This window comes from Ceratotherium simum, chromosome 40 (genome assembly GCF_057802395.1).
Source record: "Ceratotherium simum simum isolate JZ-2026a chromosome 40, ASM5780239v1, whole genome shotgun sequence".
NCBI classification, from domain to species: domain Eukaryota; kingdom Metazoa; phylum Chordata; class Mammalia; order Perissodactyla; family Rhinocerotidae; genus Ceratotherium; species Ceratotherium simum.
The window spans coordinates 2,197,300-2,217,489 of record NC_141939.1 but is presented as its reverse complement, the minus strand read 5'-3'; the positions used below and the strand labels follow the sequence as shown (position 1 = coordinate 2,217,489).

At 48.4% G+C, this 20,190-nt stretch overlaps 2 protein-coding genes across 7 annotated transcripts in view; both read left to right on the top strand.

Annotated features, from left to right (window-relative positions):
• The window catches only part of ACOXL (acyl-CoA oxidase like), a 376,737-nt gene extending 372,084 nt beyond the window's left edge, over window positions 1–4,653 (top strand). For all 4 annotated transcript variants that reach the window (XM_087426114.1, XM_087426113.1, XM_087426115.1 and 1 more), the window contains one exon: window positions 2,646–4,653. In XM_087426114.1, the coding sequence (XP_087282240.1) occupies window positions 2,646–2,846 (201 nt within the window). In that variant the 3' untranslated portion in view covers window positions 2,847–4,653. The remainder of the gene's footprint in view (window positions 1–2,645) is intronic.
• A 1,295-nt stretch (window positions 4,654–5,948) lies between these two features.
• BCL2L11 (BCL2 like 11) overlaps window positions 5,949–20,190 on the top strand; it is a 45,011-nt gene continuing 30,769 nt past the window's right edge. The window contains exons 1-2 of one of the 3 annotated variants that reach the window (XM_004435791.3): window positions 5,949–6,176; window positions 8,854–9,248. In XM_004435791.3, the coding sequence (XP_004435848.1) occupies window positions 8,867–9,248 (382 nt within the window). In that variant the 5' untranslated portion in view covers window positions 5,949–6,176; window positions 8,854–8,866. Of the gene's footprint in view, window positions 6,177–7,672; window positions 7,972–8,021; window positions 8,504–8,853; window positions 9,249–20,190 lie in introns of those variants that run through there. The other 2 variants (XM_014791621.2, XM_087426118.1) reach the window with 2 other exon arrangements.

Genomic DNA, 20,190 nt, shown 5'->3' with positions numbered 1-20,190 from the left:
AGCTGGGCTGGTGAGTTTTCTTTGTAAAGAGATGAGTGGGCTAGGGGTGCTTCATCCAGCACAATTGGGTCACATCCTGGCAGCACAGGAGGCCCCCTACAATATGTGCCATTTTTATGCTTATAGTATGGAGGCATATCTTTGGTAATAAAACTAAACTTTAATAGTACTTCGCTTAGTCCTATAGGGCTCCCTGGTAATAAAAAATACTATAACTGTATATTAATAAAGGCTATATTAGCTACCTCAGTTTATCTTGTATTAAGGAGATTATATTTGTAAAAAGTCTTTAAAACTCCTCAGCAGCTCTATGATGTAGGAGGCCTGTGTCTGCAGTGTGCACCACGAATCCACTAGTGCCCAGCTCAGCCTCTCCCAAAGGGAAAGACTCCAGGACATACTTTGTAATGAAAGGGTCATGATTATTATGATTGTCCTCACAGGCAGAGGTAGGGGAGTACCTGGGGTCAGAGTCAAACTTGTCATATCAGGAATGACGCCTGATCCTTGGATCTAGACACTAATCGTTTCGGGGTTCCTGTTGCAGTCTCTGACAAATGGAGAAAGCAAGGAGGAGGACTATTTTAGCCCCAGAAATTTAGCTTTGGAAAGAATCTTAGCAGTCAGCATACAGTCTTCCTGTCAATACAGCATTCCTCTTTAGATTGTCATTGGATAGGTCACTCCCCGAACACTTATGAGCGAGGAAACCCTCCTCTTCTCCAGCCACTGGATTCATTTTATTTATTTATTTATTTTTTGGTGAGGAAGATTGGCCCCAAGCTAACATCCGTGCCAATCTTCCTCTATTTTGTATGTGGGTCACTGCCATAGCATGGCTTAATGAGTGGTGTAGGTCCGCGCCCAGGATCCGAACCTGCAAACTCCGGGCTGCCAAAGCAGGGCATGCGAACTTAACCACTACGCCATTAGGCTGGCCCCTGGATTCCTTTTTTTTAAAAAAATCTGTTTTATTCTTATTTTTAAAGTTGCAAAAATATTGAAGAGAAGTCTGCCTCCTATAATTTCTATCTCTGTGCCCTTATTGTGTGTTCTGCACCAGACATACCAAACTCATACTTTTCCACACAACATTCATTCAAATAATTGAATTCCCCCCCTCCTGTTGAATGTATGACAAAATCAGCTGAGTTTCAGACCTAATGGAAAAATTAGCTTGCATGATGATATTACAATATGTGGAAGGTTTAAGGACGTGTACACCATCTCATGGTTTTGAACTGTGTGGTTAAAGACACTGAGAGTTGACAGATTAGTCAAGGATTTGTCGAGTATTAATTACAAACTTTGAAATCTTGGTCAGTGAAAGTTCATCGTAGTGCATCTTGCAAATATGATCAAAGTCTTTTCAGTACTGATTTGATGATGCTTAACCACAGTGTATAAAGAATGAAGTTTTTCATAGAAATTACTGATGTAATAGAGTATATTCTAAAGGAAGAAGTATTGGTGTTAAAATTTATGCTCTTCCCCGACCCTACCCCCACCCCCGTGTGGGGACCCCCTCTCATTGCCTCCAAACACCTGAAATGGCATTTTGGACAGCTACAAAGGAGCTGTGATCTGAACAGCATTAGTGCATGCAGCTTAGGGATGACCGGCACTGTGAGGGCAAAGGTGGGGCTGGTGTAAGTGATGTTTTCAAAACCATGAAAACCTGGGGGCTAACTGTCATTGGGTAAGAAAAAGAAATTTATGGCTGGCTAAAAATTTGAAAAATGGAGGAGTAAAGTGTTTACAGCTGGTTATGGGAAAGGAAAGGAGTCCCTCTGCCCTGTCCTTGTTGACTTCTACAAAAACAATCTATTATTTTTGGTAGCTTTTTTTCTTGGGAATAAAAAAAAAATGCTCTGGCACCTAAACCACAGAAAATAAAATAAAAATACACCCAAATGTAGCTCTTCCAAAATCATTGGCCTGCATCTTCCCCTCCGTTCTGCCGAGATGTCTTATCTGTGCGTTCCAATGGATATCAGAATACACGGAAAGCGTCAGCCGGGTTCCTTGATATTCCAGTGAACTGCAGGTCGATTTCCTGCAGCAGCCAGGTGGAAGGTGTACAAAGTAGCCAGTGCCTGGTCTGGGTGGCCCGTCCCCCTGAGCTGGCGTTTCAGGAACCATAGCCTGCTGCCAGCCAGGGATCAGAAGACGCTAGTCTGGGGAGAACTGGAGCGGTCGCCACTGGTTCACCTGTTCTGACGCTCTTCTGACGTTCAGTTGCCTCTGTGCGCCAGAGGGTGGCACCCCAGGCATTCCAGAGGTGGAGAGAAGGAAAAGGGAGGGACTGGAGGCGAGGCGAGGAGGGGAAGGAGAACGCTGATCAATTCTCAGACCTTGGTCTTAAGCTTCCCACCGAATATGGAGCCCATGCCTACCCCTTTGCGGAATAAGAGGGATTCTGCCAGACTAGCTGTCACCGAGTTAGGAATTTCTAAGCTGAAAACGGCATGCGAGGGTTATTCATGACCAACGGCCTCTACGCTCCTGGGTCCCAGGAAATCCAAAGCGAAGCTAGTCTGCAGCCGCTGGGTGTGCGAGTGCTTGGGGGTGGGCGCAAAGCCACCGGCACCTGATGCTGTGAGTGAGCCAACATCTGACCTGTCCCTTTGTGTCATGTTTTGCAGTTGCTGGATTTGTGCGACTCGGTGAAGGATGATGCCCTGAGGGTGATCTCCGCCTTTAACATTCCACACACCTTCCTCCACGCACCAATTGCCGGAATCACCAACCCGCTGGCCGGCTGGGCCTTCTACCCTGCGCCGCTGCAGCCCCTGGCCCGGGAAGGGGCGCGCTCTCAGCGGCCCAAACTGGAAGCCAAGTTATAGCGGGCGTGGCGGGAAGGGTGGTGGCCCGCCCACAGCTGCCACGACGCTCGCTTTTCTGACGCCTGGAGCTGGGGCCGAGGCCCGGCTGGCACTCGCTGGGCCGCGGCCCTCAGGGATTTTGGTCGCGGAGCCGGGGTCTGGCTGAGGCTGGCGAGGCGCACGATGGGCTGTTGGGAAAGGGAGCCTGGCGGCCGTCCCGGGGTGCCAGGCTTTATCCTCTCCCGCCTGGCCCGGCAGCGACCTCTCTCGGTTTAGGCGCTGGATCGCACTAGACAGAGGGGGCTCCTCTGAGAGCGCGCCCCACAGCCGGCTACCACCGAAGGTCTCCCGCTGTCAGCGGTGACTCAGATTCCCAGTGATTTTGAAAAACTGTGATGCTAGGTGAAAAAAAAAAAAATCAAAGCATAAAAATCAAAACACACCCGGGCAAAGTTTCAGTTCAGCAAAGTGATGTTTTCCCAGTGAATCAGACCCTTTCGGGCTCTGCGAGGAAACGCACGGGCGGGGAAAAGGGAGTGTGAGCCTGGAGTTTTGCTCTCCGCAGAGCACGAACTTGAGCTCGTCCTCCCAGGCAGGCGGCTTCCGGACCGCAAGCCAAAGCACAGAAAACAACTTTACCATATGAAATTGTAATCTGATCTTTAGAAGAGCTTAGATACATAAGTTTAATAAAGAAATTAAGCAATGGGAAGGCGCCCCTGCTGCTTGCAGAGGACGGGGAGGCGGGCCAGGGCAGTACACTGCAATAAATTGGTTTCGGAACTTGGAGAGACCACACTGGCGACGCCTGTGGTCCCGATGAGGGCTGTAGAGTTCCCATTTCTCAGGTCCCGGTTGCCCGACTTCATTCTTGCTCCTTTCTCTCAGTCCGAACCACTCTCCTTCTTCCCTCTCCACATCTCGTGGCAGAGGCAGGAGTGGGCACCGCTCTGCTCGTGTCCGAAAGGGCGACCTTCAGGACCGCAGCGAAGATCTAATACCTACCTGCCCTTCCCACTCTGCCCCTCCACCGGACTCGGGCCCAGGTTCAGGAGGACCTCTGCCCTGCAGCAGAGGCCGGGAAGGGCTCGCGGTCCCCCGACTCGGGGCGCTCGGCCGAAGCTCACCAGCACAGTCTGGGGTGCAGGAACAGCCGCCTCCGAGCCGACCTCCTCGTTGTGCTCCAAATAAGAGCGCTTAAGCGGTTGCTTTCCCCGACGCCTTTGTTTTTTAGTGTTCACAGGGTCGCTAGAGCGGACGACGCGGGGGCGGCAGAGCTGCACAGACGCAGACTACAACTACCAGGGCTTTGTTCTGCGCGGTTCTTTTCCGGTCCCTGTCTGCATCGTCCAACCCCACGGAGAGCGCGGAGCAATCGGGAGCGCGGCTGCAGTTCCCAGCCGGCGCAGCAGGTTCCGTTGCTTCCCCGAGAGTGCCACGCCGGGCGGCGAAGGCGCAGAGTTTGCCTGCGGCCGCCACCTACGGTCGCGGGCGGGAGCTCCAAGCGGAACCGAAGTCAGGGTAGACCTCCGGCCTCGGTGTCCACTTCGCCGCGTCCACGCCCAAGTCCTTTCCCTTCTGCAGCGAAATCCCCAGGCGGAGCCCGGAGCGCGTCCTCGAGCCCCTCCAGGAACCCCTGATCTCCTTCACTTCGCTCAGGACCTCCCGGAGGATACACTGAGAAGACTTTAACCTGGGGCTTTGCTGTCACGCTGACGTTCTATTTCTGTTTACGCAACACAAAAAGTGACCAAGGTGGCCAGACGGCGGGACAGTGCCTCGCTGACTTGCTCCTCTGCACCGAGGACCCTTCCTTCTCCCTTCCAAGGTGCCGGTTAGAGTGGCCCTTAAAATGAGTTTCTTTAATTCGTCTAGCCTGGTCTCCCCCGCGGCCGAGTGTTCCATCTCCCGACCGACCTTGCCCCCACTCACCCGCCGCGGCTGTCTCAAAGCCCGACGAGCGCGGGGAGGAGTAGGGGTGCGGATGCCGACACGCAATGGGAGGGCAGATGGGGGAGCGCACGGAGTTTGGTCCCGCAGGGAAGGAATGGGAGTGGGCCGCGGACTCCAAGGAGGAGGATGATGGGGCGCGCAGGGAGGAGGAGTGGGGGGTATTGCGCTCCCCATAGCGCACTCCACGCGCGGTCCGAAACCTCCTGCGCCGCCTTCACCGGCCTCAGCACGCCGAGGCGACGGTTCCCGGGCGGGTCTCCGAGAGCTCAACAAATCTCGAGGACCCCAACCGACCGGGAGGCACCACTCTCTCCCACTTGGAAGCCGCGACTCTTCTTGGTCCTTTTTTTTTTTTTTCGTAAAGGGATTTTTTTCTAATTCATTTTCCATTTCCCTATTTTACCTGCTCCGCGCGCACTCGCTTCCCGCCTCGCACTTGGGCTAGGACTCCGTTGATCGCTCCTTGCCTTTTTCTCGACTCTCCTCACTAAGGCCTCTGCCTCTTACGGCGCGAGAGAAAAGCTAGGTGCCACTGCGGGGTGGCATAAGTTCTAAGAGTACTGCGTGAGGCGAGGGCGAGAAACATGAGCAAAATGCAGATCTGGGGTGCCGCCGGGAGCCCCGGACTCTGGGAGGGAGGAGGGCTCAGAACCCCCTGCTCAACCTTGGATCCGCGCGTTCTCAAGGACCAGCCCAGTTCCCGTGCCTGCCCCAGAGTGGCTGAGAGAGAAACTCCCGCAACCGATCAAGGACTCAGGGGCGCCTCCCGAGCCTTTCCGCGGGCGACAGAGGCCGGGCCCGGCTCAGAGTATGCTAGGAGCGCCCCCTCGTTCCACGCGCACGCCGCGGCCGCCGCTGGATGGGGAGAGGCAAGGGTACACTCTGGGGTGGGGGATGGGTGCGCACAAGCCGCCAGCAGCCCAAGTCGCTCCAGTAAACACGCCCAGCTGGGGCAGGGCTGGCGGCGCGCGCAGAGGGGAACCCGGCGGGGCCACCCCCGCCTTTACCTGCCGGAGCCTGCACGCGCCGGCTGCCGCGGCGCCGCGGGGGCGGAACTTGCCTGCCCGCGCGCTGGGGCGGGACTTAGCGGGGGCGGGGCCCGCGGTGATTGGGCGCGGGCGCGGGGCCGCGAGCCTGAGCTGGGCTGCCCGGGCGCGCAGGTTTCACTTCGCTCCGCGCAGCCTCCAAGTCTGGATCTTGTAGGAGCTCTCCGGCCGGCGTCGCCGCCACCGCCGCCACTGGATTTTCGCAACTGCCCCGCGCGCCCTGCCCCACTGCGGTCGGCATCGTCTCGGGCTGCTCGGTTGGCCCCGCTCCCGCCGCCACCGCCTCGGCGCTCTTCCCCTGGCCCTCGTCCCCCCAATGTCTGACTCTGACTCCCGGACTGAGAAACGCAAGGTAAATACCTCCGAATCCCGGAGAGCGGGCCGGGTACGGATGGCACACCAGGCGCCGGAGCCAGCACGACTCCACCTCCTGCCCGTTTCCCGCGCACGTGCAGGCGGAGACGCACGTACCCGTCCCGCGTGTCCCCGGCGGGAAGCGGCGATCCGTGCATGTCGGGTGTCCCTCCCTGGGCAGGTCCACTTTGGGAAGGGGTCTTCCGCGCAGAGGCTGCGGGCTCTTGGCCGAAGCGCGGCTCGGGCCGGAGTTCCGCGCGCGGCAGTGGTGACGCGTCTCGGGGCCGGCTGGGAGAGGCAGCGCGTGCTCTCCGCGCTGGCCCGGGAGCTGGGGTTCCGCTTCACCGTAACGGGCTGCGCGCCTGGCCGGGAAGTCTCGCCACCCGGCGGCCCCCGAGTAGTGGCCGCGCGGTGCGAGCGGGTCTCGCGTCTTGGCTTTTCTCGGGCGCGCGGGCCTGTTGCGGAGGATTTGCGGAACTGCGGTGGTGATTTAACTGACGAGATTCGGCTTTTCCCTTTACTTATTCAGGCCGAGGTTTCGGGGCAGCTGCTGCGTTGGCCCCGCTCCCGCCGCCACCGCCACATGCCCTCACGGACATGTCTGGGGGCCCTGCGCGGTCTGCGGGCGCCCTGCGGACGATGCCAGCCGCACGATCTATAGACGCGAGAGACGGAGGGCCTCCTCCTACCGCCGGGCCCCGCGGTAGACGAGCCGCCGGCAGCAGAACCTGCTCTGTGCTTGGGCCCGGGCTATCTTAGCAACTCGGTCGTGCCCAAGCGCACCCCGACCCACTCGCAGTGGTAGCTGGCGGTGCCGTGTCCTCGGGGGCCTGTTACTCGGGGTTGGCCCTGGTAATGGAAGGCCCCCTGGACGCGGGGGATGGCGGTGTCGATGTGTTCGTTGTCTGTCGTGGTCACGGGCGCGCGCAGATACGCACGCCCGTGGCCAGTGGTGGCTGCCCAGATTTGGTGCGTGTCCGCGGCGCACCGGGAGAAAGAGGAGAGGTTGGAGGAGGATGGGCGCTGCAGCTGGGGAGGGGGCGGCCTTTGGGGTCCTCACCCCAGCGGGCCTGGGCAAGGGTCTGTGGCCAGGACTGAGGTCTGAGGACGGCCCTGCGGGTGCGGGGAGAGCGCGGCTCCTGCTTTGTCTCCAGGTGACCCGCTGCTTGGGGCGGCGGGGGCTGCTGAGGCGCGCGCGGCGGCCCGTCGGGCACAGGGGCGGGGCGGGGTAGCCTGGGCAGCCCCGGTCCCCGAGGCCTGCGAAGTCTTCGCCGAGGCTGCCGCCGCCGGGGCCGGAGCCGCGTTCGGAGGCGAGTTTGTCAACAATCGCCTCGCCTTTGGCGGCCTGACCCGTAGGCGCCGCCCCCGCCGCCGCCGGCGATTGGCTGCGGCGCGGAGCGACCGCACGCGGGCCAATTGGGAGCGCGGGCACCCGGCGCCAGCGGCGCGGGGAGGTCGGTGGTGCCGGCGGGCGCAGTGCGCGAGGGGAGGAGCGGGCGGAGGCGGAGGATGTTCCCGGCGGCGGCGGCGGCGGCGGCGGCGGCGGCCGGGGCAGCGCGGGCCAGAGGCGCGGCGCGCGGAGCCCTCGGCTGCCCGGCGGAGCGCGGCGGCGGCGGGCGGGCGGCAAGTTGCAGGCTCTGTGCCGGCCCGGGGGCTCTGAACGCGAGTCCCGGGCTTTGTTTCCCGCGCTGCCTTCGTGGCGACAGCCACGGGGCTCCGGGTCGGCGAAAGGCGCGGGCTGGACGCCGCGGGGCCGAGGCCCGGACTCGACGCTCCGAAGGGAAGGGGCGGACGTGAGTTTCGGCCTGATTGCCTCCAGTCGGGGAGGGCCTTGGGGGTGAAGGAGCCGCGCGCCGGGTGTCGCCTCGCGTGCAGAGTTACTTGTGGACTTTGCAGGGGGCACCGGGGGACGGCTGCGGGGACCTCCCCGTTTGGAGGTGTGCACCTAACTGCGGGTGTACTTTGGAGAAGTTCTGTCCGGTTCGGTGCGGCGCGCTGGCCCCCGCGGGAGGAGGGGCGCGCGGGCCGGGAGCGGGAGAGACCGCGGGCGGAGAGCGCCGGAGCCGGGCCGAGCCGCGCTCTGAGTTACAAACTCTATTGTGACGCACTTACTACGACTGACGGCCCTTGCCAAACCTTCCCCAGACTTGCTGCCCTCAGCACTTTCGGCAGAACAATGGGGCCGGAGCGGGGAGCGCGGCCAGGCGCTTGCGAGCGCTGCATCTGCGCCCGCTCCTGTGCTCCAGAGCGGGTTCTGATCCCGGGAAATCAGAGCCCGCTGGGAGTTTCAGACTTATGCGAGTTGGCCCTGAGCAGAGAGCACATGTGAATAGACCTCAGAAGAGCTGCTTCTCCTAAAACTTGAGAGAGAGAAAGAGAGAGAGAGTGCGTGTGTGTTGGAGCGCTAGTTCGCAAGTAATTGACGTTGTTTCTGTGTTTTGTTTGGTGGCAGGAAGTTCAGCCCCCCTCCCCCACAAAGATAATGATACCTTTGTTATTTTAGGTGTATTTTTATTCTTATTTGGAAGATTGTCAGCGAAGTATACAAAGTAATGACAGAGTATTTACTATTAACTTGAACAAGTTTCAACGAATAGGGGGAAGTTAGCTAATTTATTTATTCGTTGTCATTATTATTTTGCTTAAGGTAATCTTAGTTTTTATTTTACTTGCAGAAAAAAAGACCAGATGGCAAAGCAACCTTCAGATGTAAGTTCTGAGTGTGACAGAGAAGGTGGACAATTGCAGCCTGCTGAGAGGCCTCCTCAGCTCAGGCCTGGGGCCCCTACCTCGCTACACACAGAGCAGCAAGGTAATCCTGAAGGCGAAGGGGACCGCTGCCCCCAAGGCAGCCCTCAGGGCCCGCTGGCCCCACCGGCCAGCCCTGGCCCTTTTGCTACCAGATCCCCGTTTTTCATCTTTGTGAGAAGATCCTCCCTGCTGTCTCGATCCTCCAGTGGGTATTTCTCTTTTGACACAGACAGGAGCCCGGCACCCATGAGTTGTGACAAATCAACACAAACCCCAAGTCCTCCTTGCCAGGCCTTCAACCATTATCTCAGTGCAATGGGTAAGCATTGCCCGGGTAAGAGGCAGTTGATGTGCGGTTGTTTATCTGTTTAAGGCTGTGTGTAGGATTTAAGGCCCCTTTTTAGAACCCTTTTACGGATTGATTCCACATCTTGATGGAAATGGAGGATATCTCAAATAATACATCAAACCAACATTTTTGAGAAATGTTACCAAGTTTTGTGACAGCGATGAGTTGAGGTCCAGCGATGAGTTGAGGTCCAAGCATTGGCCTTTTGGGCAGTAAAGCTGGAATCCTGACTGCCTTCATGAAAGTGTGTAACCGTGGCAAGTTGTTCTAGCCACCAAGACTTACTTATTAATGACATTCCTCTTGAGGGGGACTCAGTCGGTTACAGCAGATAGCTTAATAACATAACCAAAAGTGTAAAGAAAGAGATGAGACAGGTTAATCATTTCCAAAAACGACAGTTTAAAAAAATGAGCTAGTTCATATAGGCAGGGCCAACATAGAGCCATGAAAATGGTTTGTTTTCTACTCAGATTCTTCTTTGGGCTTATTTTGTTTGCTCAGAGAGCTTGGACATAGTGCTGATAAGATTAGCCTGTGGGTTTTTGTTTCAGGGATTAAAGACAGTTTTAGGGTCTGAACCAGAGGTGGTAAACACAAATGCCCAGAAAAGCCTGGCGATGCCATCAGGGAGGGAACTGACCTAGGGGGCGGGATCGTGGCACATTGGAGAGCATTTGCCCCATCTACATTAGGGCTACTCCCAATTGTGGCTGGGAGGGTGTGTGGTCTCAGAGTGGTAGGTTTTCCTATAGTGCGAAATAATCCAAGAATGCAGATTTTCATGCCAGATATCCTGATGTTTAAACATTGGCACTAATTTAGAACTTTGAAAGCGCTGTTCAAGCCAGATACAAACATCTGCAGGCCTGATTTGACCCTTGAGCAGTTCTCCGACCCTGGTGTAGGGGGTGAGACTATATTGGTTCAAATGACTGTTCCCCGCTTATGGAAAAGGGTCATGTCTTGATCAGGATTCACCAGAATCTCATTTACCATTTTTTCATATTTGCCCTTCCTGTATTAACGAGATATAAGTAATTCAGCAGCGTTATTGATTAAGAAATCCAGTATGGGTTCTATTAAAGTGTAGATCACACTTACCGTGCCAAAGGCTAGCTAAAACAAAGTCATCAGGCTAGACACTTGACTGCTGAAACATGATGACAGATCTTGCATTTGCAAATACTGTAGGGTTCTGTCTACATGGTCTTCAAGGAGGTAAACCATGCAGGTCTGCCCCAGTGTTACAAAGTTAGAACCTTGCAGGGTTGGTTACTTGTCAGTTTCAGCACACCTGAGAAATGGCAGAACACCAGTGCTCTACATGTTGGTTCTGCATCTCCTGCTAAATGCTTTATTAGGACCCTCCTTAGGGAAGGGAGCTAGAAGTTTTATTACTTTAGTTTTTGCTGTTACTGCAGCTCCTGAACTCATTTCAGGCTTAGAAGTTCTTGGTGCTTGCAAATGTTTTTCTGCCCGTGAAAATGCTCCTGAGTATCTGAACCTACAGCATTCTTGCTTACCAAATGAGTTAACAGGGTCTTATCAGGTGTATATTTAAAAATCTATGTATTTTAAGGATCTTTTGGAAGCTATTAGAGTTTTTCACTGCAGACCTACAAATCAGGCTACACGTGGTGGCTTAATGCACAGGAATAGTGGGTGAGTTAGTGTATTTTTTAATGTAAGGACAGGCATGAGTGCTTTTTCTGGTGACATACTATTTAGCGAGCTAATTATAAGGTAAGCACTGTTACCTGAGATGACAGACGTAGAGCTTTAGAGATCACAATCTGAATTATCAAGCAAAGTTATGGTTATACCTGTGAAGTACGGTAATGGATCCTGAGGTGTCATTTTATAGTATTAACTACATTCCAGTAGATTGGTGTGATAATTTAGAGCTTAATGCAGAGGATTAAATGATAAGTTATAAGGAGTTTGTCTGAAGTTAATGCACCAAGGTAAGTTTCCAGTATATTAAGTTCTTGGGAGATTTGCTTGGGGAGGGGATGAATGCGGTGAGGAGAGGGGGAAATCATTGGGGGCGGGGGAGAGGACTTAGTCATATGTGAGTTCATTAAATTGAGGAATAAAATTTACAATCTTAGTAGTCCATGACTTTTTTTCCTGGCTATTCTTACAGTAGTTCAGGGCCTGAAGACTGCTCAAATATGCTGAGTTGATAAGTTTTGGTTGTCTTCTCTTTGGCCATGTTTAATATTCCTTTTTCAACCGTATCCATTAAGATCTTCAATGAAGCTTTTGAGAATTGATTGCAGAATACATTTTTCACAAAGAAGTGTTTATGATTGGTTTCAACCAGTGCAACACGAATGTGAGATTATAAAGAGGTTCTCCTTAGCTGGGAGCTCCTTCATCCACAGAATAGTTTTCTGCTCTGCAACTTTGGGTAGAGAACAGTGTATCTGTCAGTTCTGTTCTCGGCATCTTTGTTCTAACGAGAAAGTAGATTCTTGTCTGGAATGTACAGCAGTTAGATGTTGGTACTAGAAACATCTTCATGTTTTCCCCCATATCCCAGATGTTTCTGAAGATGTGTTCAAAGAATATTTGTCTGTGAGAGAGAAATTTTTTTCACTTTTACCGAATTTTTGTGTCCTTACACTCTGGGAGGATTAACTTGACCGATGCTCTCTTAGTCAGTGAAGGACTGATTATTTTTATCAAAATCACTGGTGGAGGTGTTGATTTGCTGAGGGCCTTTTCTAGTGAGTGTGCATATGCCATGTGTGTTTTTAATACAAATTGTGTACTAAATTCCGTACAAATTCGTACTTGGAAGGTGTAGTCAGTGCAATTGGAAATAAGAGTTGGGAAAGGCGAGGATATGGGTGAATTAACAACTCCCACGTTTCATTTTGATAAATGACTTAAACTTTATGCTTGCTCTCTGGCACATCAGAATCCAGGGGTGGGAGTTGGATGTGTTGTTCTTTGCATCCCTCAGTGTCTTGTGTGTACTCCTCTTGTAGCTGGTAACTGTCTGACCTCTCTTAGATTGTGAGCTCTCTGAGGGAAGGCATGATGTCCTGCAAATCCTAACGAGGGCCTGACAAAGAGGAGCTGCTCAGATGTTCACCGTCATTGGAGCTCTCCCCATCAGTCTTTCCATAGGGCTAACTGAGGACAAATAAGATTTCAAAAAAAGTCTGGTAGCAAGAAAAAGACCCTGCCCCCCGCCCACGTAGTTTTAATTATTTGGATCTAGCTATAAGGTTTGTCATGTGGGGTGACAGGTAAGTTCAGCAGAGGCCCAGGAGGGAAGCCACATGTGGCTATTGAGCATTTAAAATGGGACTGTCCAAATTGAGCTGTGCTGTCAGTGTCAATTCATACTGGAGTTTGAAGACTTAGTACATAAAAAAGAATGTAAAATATCTCAGTCATTTTCATATTAATTATATGTTGAGATATTTTGGGTATATTGGGTAAAATAAAATATTTTTTTTATTGTAAAAAACTCATAAAACTTACCATCTTAACCATTTCAGTAGTGTTAAGTATATTCACATTGTTGTGCAACCGATTCCCAGAACTTTTTCATCTTGCAAAACTGAAACTTACTCATTAAACAACAACTCCCATTTCCCCTCCTTCCAGCTCCTAGCAACCTCCATTTTATCTGCGTCTGTGACTTTGAGTATTGTAGGTACTTCGTGTAAGCAAAATCATACAATATTTGTCCTTTTGTTACTGGCTCATTTCACTTAGCATAACGTCCCCAAGGTTCATCCATGTTGTAGCATGTGTCAGAATTTTCTTCCTTTTTAAGGCTGAATAATATTCCATTGTGTGTATAGACCACGTTTTCTTTATCCGTTCATCCATCAGTGGACACTTGGGTTGCTTCCATCTCTTCGCTAGTGTGAATAATGTCACTATGGATATGGGTATGCAAATACTTCTTCGAGATCCTACTTTCCATTCTTTTGGATAAATACCCAGAAGTGGAATTGCTGGATCATGTGGTAGTTCTATTTTAAATTTTTGAGGAACCTGCATACTGTTTTTCTGTAGTGGCTGCCCTGTTTTATATTCCCACCAACAGTGCACAAGGGTACCCGTTTCTCCACATCTTCACTGACACTTGTTTTATTTTTGATAGCAACAATCCTAATGGGTGTGAGGTGACATCTCATTGTATTTTGATTTGTGTTCCTAACGATTAGTGATGTTGAGCATCTTTTCATATGCTTGTTGGCCATTAAATAAAATACATTTTTAATATTAATTTTACCTGTTTCTTTTAACCTTTTGAAGTGTGGCTACTAGAAAAATGTCAAGTTAGATCTGTGGCTGGCATTCTGGTTTAACTGGACAGGCTAGCCTTGCAGATGCAGCAGCTGGGATGTGCAGTGTGCTTTAGCAAGCCAGACCTTCCTTTCCCACTCAAAGCTCATCGTTTCCATGGAACTTACTCCTTTGGTTGCTTTTGTTGATTTAGGAGAGTGAAAGTAATTAACCTAAAATCTTGTAAGCATCGAATGATCTTGTAGACAGCTGTATTCTCCAGGCAAATATGGGTATCTGTTTTGTTTTACCTCTTCAAACTCCATGGTCCCTGCTGGCTTTGAAAAAGTGGAAGGTGACGTGGTTTGCTTCCTCAGGCTCCTCAAGGCTGCCCCAAGATGAAGACTCACAGTTCTGGTCTTCAAGCCCCAGGGTCATAGCTTGGACACCAAGAGAAACAGATACACTCAGGAGTGGGAATAGAAAATGACAAAAAAGAAAAGGAAATTTTCTTTATTGGTTCCAAACAGAATTTAGTAATTGATAGCTATCTAGATAGTTTTAAATTTTATATCTTTAGAAAAAAACTTTTTATTTTGAGGTAATTATAGATTCACATGCAGTGGAAAGAAATGATACAGAGAGGTCCTATATGCCCTTTACCCAGTTTCCCACAATGACCAAGTCTCGCATAATAGAACAGTATCACAACCAGCAAATGACATCGGTAAAATCCAGTGACCTTATTCAGAGATCACCATTTCCACATGCACTCCATTCTGTGTGTGCGTGGGAGTGCGTGTTTAATTCTGTGCAGTTTTACCAAATGTGAGGTTTGTGTGACCACCACCACAGTCAGGATACAGAACAGCTCCATCCCAGAGATTTCTTGTGCTCCTTTCCATAGCCACAGCCACCTCCCTCCCGCTCCCGAACCCCTGACAGCCACTTGTCTGTTCTACGTATCTATCCTTCTGTCATTTCAAGTGTGCTATATAAATAGAATCCTACTATATGTGACCTTTTGAGGTTGGCTTCTTTCACTCAGAATAACTCCCTTGAGATCCACCCAAGATGTTGTGTGTTATCAGGGGTTGCTTGGTTTTTATTGCTGAGTAGTATTCCACAGTATGGATGTACCACAGTTTAACTATTTGCAGGTTCTGGCAGGGACCTGGCACAGCCGGCACTTGGGGAGGGTTTGCCAGCCTGTACTGCATGTCACACATTGTCCCCTGGTACATCTTCGGGCAGCTGCCAGTTGAATGCCAAGGACACAGGCTTCCTGGTGAAGCTTCCCATCAGTGGACTGTTGCTGTGAACAGTCCTGTACAGGTTATTGTGTGAACATGAGTTTTCATTCCTCTGAGATAAATGCTCAGAAGTGCAGTTGTTGGATCATTTGGTACTTTAGTTTTTTAAGAAACTGCTGAACCGTTTGCCAGATGGCTGTACCATTTTATATTCCCATCAGCAGTATATGAGAGATCCAGTCTCTCCACATCTTAGCCAGTATTTGGTGTTAACACTATTTTTTATTTTAGCATTCTGACACGTGTAATAACATCTCATAGTAGTTTTAATGTGCATTTCCCTCAAGCCTAATGATAGTGAATATTTTTTCATGTGTTTATTTGCATCTGTATACCCTCCTCAGTGAAATGGCTGTTCATCTCTTTTGCTCATTTTCTAATTGGACTGTTTGGCTTTTTTATTCTTTTGAGTTTCAAGAGCTTTTGTATATTTTAGATTCAAGGCCTGTGTCAGATATGTGATCTGCAAATATTTTCTCCTAATCTGTAGCTTGTCTTTTCATTGTCTTAACTTCATAGAACTAAGAGATTTTAACTTGGATGGAGGTCAGTTTATCAATTTTTCCTTTTATGCATCCTGTTTTTGGTGTCCACTCTAAGAACTCTTCACCAAGCCCTAGGTCCCAAAGGTTTTTGTCTAGTTTTTTCTTTTTCCTAAAAGTCTTATAGTTTTACATTTTGCATTTGGATCTATGATGCATGTTGAGTTAATTTGTGTGTAAGGTGTAAGCTTTAGATCAGTGTTCACTTTTTTTGACTACAGGTGCTCAGTTGCTCCAGTACCATTTGTTGAAAAGATTATCCTTTTTCCATCTAATTGCTTTTGCACCTTTGTCAAAAATCAGTTGGCATGTTTGTGTGGGTCTATTTCTGGGTTCTTTTTTGTTCCATTGAACTATGTGTCTCTCCCTCTGCCAGTGCCACGCTGCCTTGATTACTGTCGTTATATCCTGGGCCATAATAATGGGTAGAGTGAGTCTTCAGTGATTCTGTTCTTTTTTAATTGTTTCAGCCTAGGTCCTGTGCCTTTTCATATAAATTTTAGAATAAGCTTGTCTGTACCTACCAAAAACCCTACTGAGATTTTGATAGGAGTTATATTAAACCTATAGATCAGTTTGGGGGAGAGTTGGCATCTTTGCTATGCTGAGACTTCCAGTCTGTAAATAGGTTTGTCTCTTCAAGTATTTAAGTCTTTAGGTTTTGTAATTTTCAGCATACAGATCTTGTACGTGTTTTGTTAGATTTCATTTACTTTGGAGCAATTATGAATGGTATTGTATTTTCAATTTCAGTTTCCACGTGTTCGTTTTTAGTATATAGAAATGCAGTTCATGTTTGTGTGTTGATCTTGTATGCTGCAGCCTTCCTGAGCTCATTAATTATAGAAGTTTTTTGTAGGTTTCTTGGGAGAGACCTATCTAGATGATCATGTAATTGGCAAATAGAGACAATTTTATTTGTTCCTGTCTGATTTGTGTGCATTTTATTTCTTTTTCTCGCCCTTTTATGCTGGCTAGAACTTCAGTGCTATGTTGAATAGGAGTGTTGAGAGCAGACATTCTTGCCCTTTTCCCCAATCTTAGAGGGAAAGCTTTCAGTCTTTAGCCATTAAATATGATGTTAACTGTAGGTATTTTGTAGATGCTCTTGAAAAACATGAAGTTTCTCTTTATTCCTAGATTGGTGAGTTTTTATCATAAATGAAATAGGTGTTGGATTTTATAAAATGGTTATTCTGCATCATTTGGTATCATCATATGTTTTTACTTATGTTAGTCTTGTGGTGCATTTCACTGAATAATTTTCATTGTTAATCTGCCTTGCATGGCTGGGATACATCCTACTTGGTCAGGGTATAATTCTTTTCATACATTGCTGGATTGAATTTGCTGATATTTTGTTGAGGATATTTGTGCCTAAGTTCATGAGAAGTATTTATCTGTTGTTTTCTTTTAAGACTGTCTAGTTTTGATATGAGGGCCTTAACAGTGATTTGGGAAGTGTTCCCTCCTCCTCTCTTTTCTGGAAGAGATTGTATAAAATTGGTATTCATTCTTCTTTAAATATTTGGTAGAATGCTCTAATGAAACCCTCTGGACCTGGAGATTTCTCTTTTGAGTGTTTTTAAATAACGAACTCATTTTCTTATGTGTTTATAGGACTGTTCAGGTTGTCTGTTTCATCTTAGTTGGGTTTTCGTGGTTTGTGTTTTTCGAGGATTAGTCCATTTCTTTTCAGTTGTTGAATTTAAGAATGTATCAAGTATCGATGTTGTTCCCTTATTATCCTTTTAAATTGATGCAGAATCTGTTGCCATAGCCTGTTTCATTCCTGCTATTGGTGATTTTTTTTTTTCTTACTTCTTATCTTTATCAATCTTTGTAGAGGTTTATCAGTTTTATTTTTTTAATCCAGCTTTTTGTTTCATTGATTTGGCTGTACTGTTTTCCATTCTGTTGTTTATCATTTCTTTCCTTCTGTTTACATCGTGTTTATTTTGTTCTGGTTTCTCAAGGTAGGAACTGAGGGTAGTGTTTTGAGACCTTTCCTCTTTGATTGTAAGCGTTTAGTGCCATAAATTTCCCTTCAGTGCTGCTTCAGCTGCATCCCACATGTGGTGGTGTATTGTGTGTTCATTTTCATTGAGTTCTTTGTGTTTTTCTTTTTATTTCCTTTGAGACTTCCTCTTTGACCCTAGATTGTTCAGAAGTGTGTTGTTTCCTTTCCAAGTGTATGGTGATTGTCTTGTCTTTCTGTTATTGTTTTCTTGTTTGATTCCGTTGTGGTCAGAGAACATACACGGTATGATTTCAATTCTTTTAAATTTGTTGAGGTTTGTTTTATGGCTCCGGACATGGTCTATTTTGGTGAATGATCCGTGAGTGCTTGAAAACAATTTATGTTCTGCTGTTGTTGGGTGGAGTGTTCATTATGTGTTTGTCAGCTAGATCTTATTGGTTGATTGTGTTGTTCAGTTCTCCTGTATCCTTGCTGGTTTTCTGTCTAGTAGTTCTGTCAATTGCTGGAAGTGTGGTGTGGACGTGTCCCCAACTGTAGTGGTGGATTTGTCTGTTTCTCCTTTCACATCTGTCAGATTTTGCTTCATGTATTTTGAGGCACTGTTGTGTGGTGTTTACGTGTTTGGAGTTGTTACGTCTTCCTGTTGGATTGGTCCTTTTACTGTTCCTGTAAGGTCTACTTTACCTGATATTAATATAGCCGCTCCTGCTTTTGTAAAAGAAATTAATGTATTAATGTTTATGTGTTATATCTTTCCATCCTTTCACTTCCAGCCTACGTGTTGTATTTGACGTAAGTTCTTTGTATACAGCATATCTTTAGATAATATTGTTTTATCTATTCTACCAAGTCTTTTAAATAGTTATTTTAGACCATTTACATTTAAGATAATTATTGATATGTTAGGGCTTAAGTCTGCCATTTTATTATCTTCCTGTTTCCTCTGTTTCTGTGTTTCTCTGTTTCCTCTGTTTGTTTTTTTTTAACCTTACTGTAGGTTATTTGAACACTTTTTAGGATTCCATCTTGATTTATTTATAGTATTTTTAAGTGTATTGCTCTGTGTATTTTCCTTAGTGATTGTTCTAGGTATTACAGTATACAAGTGTAACTTAATAACCTACCAGTATCAACAGTATCAAGGTTTTATGACTTCAGCTGCTGTGTAGACACTTGATTTCTCTTTAGGTCCTTTATCTGCCCTGCTTTTCCAATATAATTGTCTTAAATATTTCCTCTATATACATTGAGCACCCTATCAGATGATGATGTATTTTTTGCTTCAACCATCAAATATAATTTAAGAAACCCATGAGAAGTAGGCTAATTTATTATAGTTACTCCCATATTTTTCTCTCTTCTATATTCTCTCCCCTCTGAAAGTTCTAAGCCTTCTGTTATCATTTCCTTTCTGTTTAGAGGCCCTTCTTTAGTCATTCTTTAATGATAGTCCTGCTAGCAATAGTCCTGTTAGTTGTCCTTCATCTGAGAATATCTTTCTAGAAGGATATTTTCACTGGATATAGAATTCACAGATGACACTTTTTTTTTTTCAGTGCTTAGAAAACATGCCACTTACTTCTGGCCTTCATGGTTTCAGATGAGAAATCTGGTGTCGTTCGAATTGTTATTCTGTGTAAGCAATGTGTCATTTCTGTCTGGCTGCTTTCAAGATTCTTTCTTTGTCTTTTTGTTTCCAGAAGTTTAATTATGATGTGTCTTGGATTTCTTTGGGTTTGTCCTTTTTGAGGTTCACTCAGCTTCTTGTATTGTGGTTTTATGTTTTGTGCCAAGTTGGGGAAGTTTTTAGCCATTATGTCTTTGAATACTTTTTTAGTCTTTTCCTGTCTCTTTTGTGACTCCAGTGATAAAAATGTTAAAATTCTTGTTGTAGTCTCACAGGCCTCTGAGACCCTACTCATTTTTTATTATATTTTCTCTGTGTTCAGATTGAGTAAATTCTATCAATGTGCCCTCATGTCCACTGATTCTGTCCTTTGTCACTTACACTCTATTACTGAGCCCATCCAGTGAGTTGTTCGTTTGTTTGTTTGTTTTTAATGTATTTTTCAATTCTAGAATTTTTGCCTGTTTCTGCCAGGTGGAGTGGAATTTCATATTCTCTCTCAGCCTTGCTGATACTTCCTAGCAAAAGAGGGGCACCGATTTGCACTGCTTCATGGTGTCTGATTGGGGGTGTATACTCGACTCCCCTGGTCCCTGCTGACACCTGGCAGAGGGGAAACAGTAGAGGACTGACTCACACGGCACTGTTTCTGCAGAGTGGGGGCTGGAGCTCAGCTTCTCTCTGCCCACTGTTCACCCCTGGGTGGGGGAACGGAATGCCAGTGAGCCCCCCCTCCTACCACCCTGTTCCCCTCGTTGATGCTGGGTGGGAGTTATCCTTCATTCTCCTTAGTGCTGATGGGCCCCACTAATGCCACCTGCAGGGGATTGGGGCATCATCTACTTCCACTGGCCGGCGAATGGAAGATCAGCTGCTGGTGCAGTCCCTCCAACACTTCACTGGCAGGGCCATAGGGTCCACTTTGCTTCTGCCAGGCGGGGGCTGAGAGATCGGCAACCCGCTTAGCTTGCCAACACCACCTGGTGGCGGAGTCAGAGCACCAGCCACTTGCGCTGAGCTGAGGATGGGTGGAAGATCAGCTCCCCGCTCGGCCACACTGAAATCATGGGGTGTGGTGTTTGGCTGCAGTGGAGCAGGTATTGCCAGAAAGGTTTTTGGTTGTGAGACCATCTCTCCCCAGTCCTTTGGCCAGGAGGAACAGGCTTTCCTTGGGGCTTTTTCTCTGTGTGCC